Source organism: Trifolium pratense, linkage group LG6 (assembly GCF_020283565.1).
Source record: "Trifolium pratense cultivar HEN17-A07 linkage group LG6, ARS_RC_1.1, whole genome shotgun sequence".
Lineage (NCBI taxonomy): Eukaryota > Viridiplantae > Streptophyta > Magnoliopsida > Fabales > Fabaceae > Trifolium > Trifolium pratense.
The window spans coordinates 34,817,502-34,822,788 of record NC_060064.1 but is presented as its reverse complement, the minus strand read 5'-3'; the positions used below and the strand labels follow the sequence as shown (position 1 = coordinate 34,822,788).

Sequence of the window (5,287 nt, the reverse complement as noted above, 5' to 3'; positions counted from 1 at the left end):
GCCTTCAGTTTATGATTTTATTGAGCTATTGCATTAAAGATTAGCTTAGCACATGCAATTACTGAAGTTTTTTTATTTTTTATTTTATTATTGTACCTATTATTATACCAATTGTTTTGGGTATGGTTCACGGGACATATACTTGTATTTTAGAATGTAGTAGTATTTATTTTGGTTTTTTCTAATCCAACCCTTCATAATTTGAGTGTATAACCATTGAGAACAAACCATATGGAAATTCACATGTAAATTCAAAAGTTTATTATAAGTTAATTGTGAGTACCACATGCAAATTCATTTATGTGACTTATTCTCATTTATTGATGGGTAAACACCCAAACAAGACAAAAACACAAATAGTCGAAGAAAACAAAAAAAAAAATAATCAAAAACACACCAACCAGAAACAAAGCGGGCATACTAACTCCAAAAAAAATAAAAGAACATTCCACCCAGTGGCAAAACTAGAAAAAATATTGTAGATGAGCCGAAAAATAGTCAATCTATTTTTAAATTAAATTTTTTGCTCCTCTATTTTTATATGTTACAATTTTGGTACCAACAATCTATATTTTTACTCTAAAAATTGTGATTTTTGACTATAAAGGTGATTTATTGTCTCCAACATTGAATCTAAAGATGAAACTTCAAAATTGAGACCAAAATTCACATTTTTTTGGCATTAAAATTCGCTAATTTTACTGCAAAAAAGAAAAAAAATAATTAAGATAGGACTAAAATTGAAACAAATGTGAAAATATGGGACTTAAAAAATTAAATATTAATTAAATTAAACATATTTTTTTGTCATTTCATATTTATATATGCTAGTTCAACTGCTAATTTTATCTAATATTATAAATTCAATTAATTATGAACTAATATTTACACTAATATTTGAACTAATATGTGTATCGAGTTACTTATAATCATCAATAATATACTCTAAATTAATATTTACATTAATATTTTTACATATATATATACTGAGTGATTTAAAATAATTAATAATACATTTAAATTAATACTTACGTATAAAAAAAATTATCTTTTGGGGGTGGCCCACCTCAACCCACCCCTAGGTCCACTGCTAATTCCACCACCTCAATCATAAAAAGATCCGACTCCTCTCAAAGAGAAAAAAAATGGATTAACCAACAAGCAAGACAAACATCAAGGAGGACTCCAACCAACCAGAACCATCGAGACTCAGCTCCATACCCCAACAAATTTCCAGCGCAAAATAGGGTGCATCCTCATTCATAGAGTAGCAAGGCATGCTAGAATTATTACCCATAAACTACTTCCAAGAAGTAAATTTCACTCTATATACCAAATACTCGGCAGAAAAATAAATAATTTTTTTAAAGAGAACAAAAACAAAATTAGAAAATTATACATAGCCTAAAATTATATTTAGTGGTATATTTAATGATAGAATTAGTAAAAAATGTGAGAGAAGTAGTAATTTTTTTTGTCTAATAGCTAGAAAATTTACCTTAAAGGTGAATAAGTGGAATGTTCCGGATTCAAACCCGGACTCCTACACATATAGTATGATATCCCTACCAACTGAGCTAAGCTCACAGGGAACAGAAGTAGTAAATATTTAAATGTAATCGGATGTAAATAAGAAATTATGTTACACTATATACTACATAACTGCATATAATGAATTAAAATAAATTCGTATAGATATTGTGGTAAGAAGAATTAAAACCTATGAATCTACCATACTCCCATTTGTTGTGTATGAATCCAACAAAAGGAATTATAAAACCTATGAATCTACCTACCATAATTTTCATTTAATTTCGTCCTATCCTTTCAACGAATTTGAACACAAATCATATAATGAACCAACAAAACTTTAGGAATATTGCTTTATAAATAGTTTCGTAACTTAGTCAAGTGATATATATATATCATATATCATTTTTTCCAAAACATTCAATATAACTATGTCAATTAAAAATTTATTATTAGTATTTATCGGTAGAGGTGAAAATCGAACTCAAGACCAATTTTATTCTCAAGCTCGAGAACATATGCCGCCAGCCAACAAAATAATAGATGTGTTTACTATTGGAGATATCGTTTTGGCGATTCTTCTTTTCGTGGCAATCCATTATTGGAGGCTCAATAGAAACACATCCATGACAAAGTGGCCTGTGCTTGGAATGCTACCTGCTTACATACATAATATATCCAACATTCACAACTATTTAACTTTAATCTTGAAACAAAATGGAGGAACATTCATTTTTGAAGGACCATGGTTAACAAATTTGGGCACTGTTTTCACCTGTGATCCTATGAACGTGCAACATATCACAAGCACAAAATTTGCAAATTATGGAAAAGGGAACCATTTCAGAGAGATTTTTGAAATTCTTGGAGAAGGAATTTTCAGGTATGATCCCCACATTGGAAGTACAATAGAACAATATTGTATATTTTTTTTTATTTGGTTATTGTATATATTCTGGTTACTTCTTCCGGTTCTTATTATAAGAAAAAAAATTATTTTTTAAGTTCATAAAATGTTTGATGTATGATCTAATCCATATTATAGACTAAATACATCAAATATTCTATGAACCAGTATTACTGTCTTCTTGATTTCTTTGAAGACAGGAAAATAGTGTGGTGGATGACATGTTGTGTGATTAACGGCCATGATGATCTGCATGTTGTGCTCATCATCCTTAGCTGCAGAGGATCATTCCTAGCCAACAATACTGTCTAGGGTGGTCAAGGTCGGCCCTGTGGGTCTATTAAAATTTGTATATATGTAACTTTTAAAACAATATTTTTTTACTAAAAAAAAGATAGATTTAATAACTAAATTTAATAGATAAATTTTTAATTTTATAAGTAACTTGCGACCGAATTTAGAAAAAAAAAATAACATTACTAAAAATAAATGGAAACCAACAATATTTTGTATTTAAATATAATCATATATAGGTCCATTTCTAAACACAAAATTTTATCATTTAACTCTCTTTGAAAATCAACAACAATACCATATTAATTATTCTGACAAAAATGTAATTAATTAACAATTGAAAATAAGTATATTGCAATCATTTGAAAATAAATTAATTAATAGAAATACATGCATAAGATGGATCAAATAACTCGATAATGATTCAGGCTGGGCCCATTTAGACCAAATATCAGGTTATTATTTGGACCGTTCTTTTTAAGTAACTAGAAGGTTGATAACGATATTAGTCTGAAGTTGTATTCTGATGTTATTGATTAAAATATGTCTTTTTGGACAAGCAGACTCCATATTAGTTATTCATGAAATCGATGTTTTATCCTCGTTCTTAATGCTGCTTTTCAGGTCTGATTCCCACATATGGAAGTACAACAGAACACTACTTCATTCAATTTTCAAACAAGAAAGTTTTCGTGCATTTATTCAAAAAACAGTTGAGGAAAAAGTTTGTAATGGTCTTTTTATGTTTCTTGACAATGCTTGTAAAGAAGGTATTCAAGTGGATTTACAAGATGTTTTTCAAAGGTTAACTTTTGACAATATATGTTCTATAGTTTTAGGATATGATCCTAGTTGTCTTTCTATTGATCTCCCTATAATTAAATGTGAGAGAGCCTTTACACAATCAGAAAACACATTGTTCTATAGACATGTAAAGCCAAAGTTCTTGTGGAAGTTGCAAAATTGGTTTCAAGTTGGTCAAGAGAAAGAATTTGTAGAGAATAATAAAATTCTTGATGAAATGTTGTATTCACAAATCAAATCCAAAAGAGATACACAAGGACAAAAAAAATTTGACTTGCTAAATACTATTATGAATGTAGTAGGAGATGAAAAAAACCCAATTGATGATAAGTTTTTGATAGATGATAAGTTTTTGAGAGACACATCAATTAATCTACTTGCAGCTGGAAGAGACACTATTAGTTCTTGTCTTAGTTGGTTTTTTTGGTTGGTGGCAACACACCCTTTGGTTGAAGCTAAGATTCTTGAAGAGATCAAAGAAAATTTACCATCAAGAGAACATAATTGGAAAGATTTAGGGACAAAAGGACTTGGTAAGTTAATTTATCTACATGGAGCTTTATGTGAAGCCTTAAGGCTTTATCCACCAATTCCTTTTGAGCATAAATGTGCATTGGAATCTGATGTGCTTCCTAGTGGGCATAGGATTAAGTCCAATGCAACAGTAATGTATTCACTTTATGCGATCGGAAGGGTCGAGGAAATTTGGGGAAAAGATTGCTTGGAGTTTAAGCCAGAGAGATGGATTTCGCAGAAAGGAGGGATAATTCATGTACCGTCTTACAAGTTCATTGCTTTTAATGCTGGACCAAGGAGTTGTTTGGGAAAGGATATAAGCTTCATTGAAATGAAAATTGTTGCTGCAGCAATATTGTCAAATTATCACATTCAAGTAGTGAAAGATCATCCCATAATCCCAAGTATTTCTGTTGTCCTACACATGAAACATGGCTTGAAAGTTAATGTCAAAAAAAGAAGCATTTGAAAATTTTTATTTAACTTATTTGATTATATTTCATGTTTGTTTTACGGTTATTTATTTTTAGCTACTTTTATACATTAATCTCTTTGTTCTAGAATGAGTGACACATTTGTAATAACATATTCTCCCAAAATGAATAACTCATTTTAATTTTCAATGCAATATCGACTACATTTATATATAATTCATCTTGTGTGTCCAACATGTTAGCAAGTCACTTTTTTTGTTTTTTTTTTTTTTGGTTTGTAACCCTCTGGTTCCTAGGGAAAAGGGGTCTAGTAGTCCAGAGTTCGGTCACGAGGTAAGTAAAGTCTGGCCAAAAAATTGTTCCACCCAGAAATCGAACCCGATGTTAGCAACTCACTTTCAAATATAAGCTTAGCATGTTTCAAAAATTGACAATAATTAATTCAAGAAAGAAATCTCAAAGTAGGTTAAATATAGAAGATCATGAGAACAATAAGGAATCTAGATCATCCTTATTACTATTAGTAGTATTTAAGTGAGGTACTTAATGAAGAGTATATAAGAAGATTTATATGTACCTTTTATATCTCAATTTTTTTTGAGTGAGTGTCCAAGTGAGTGTATGAATTCGAAAGATATATTTTTGAAGCAGGAGTGTATATAAAAGATTAATTTTAAACCTAATAGGTTGTTTGCTACATATTCACCCAAAAAAAAAAAGATCGTTTGCTACATATTGGTTCAAAATTAATTTTGTCCCTAGCTACAAGTACATCATAAAAGAATTTTAATTTGATAAATTA

The 5,287-nt window shown here is 29.5% G+C and overlaps 1 protein-coding gene across 1 annotated transcript; it reads left to right on the top strand.

Moving 5' to 3' along the window:
• The first annotated feature begins 1,939 nt into the window (after positions 1–1,939).
• LOC123890719 (alkane hydroxylase MAH1-like) lies at positions 1,940–4,548 on the top strand. Its single transcript, XM_045940376.1, has 2 exons — positions 1,940–2,413; positions 3,356–4,548. Exons 1-2 carry the CDS (start codon positions 1,962–1,964, stop codon positions 4,518–4,520), a joined length of 1,617 nt encoding a protein of 538 aa, XP_045796332.1. The 5' UTR covers positions 1,940–1,961; the 3' UTR covers positions 4,521–4,548.
• The last annotated feature ends 739 nt before the right edge of the window (positions 4,549–5,287 follow it).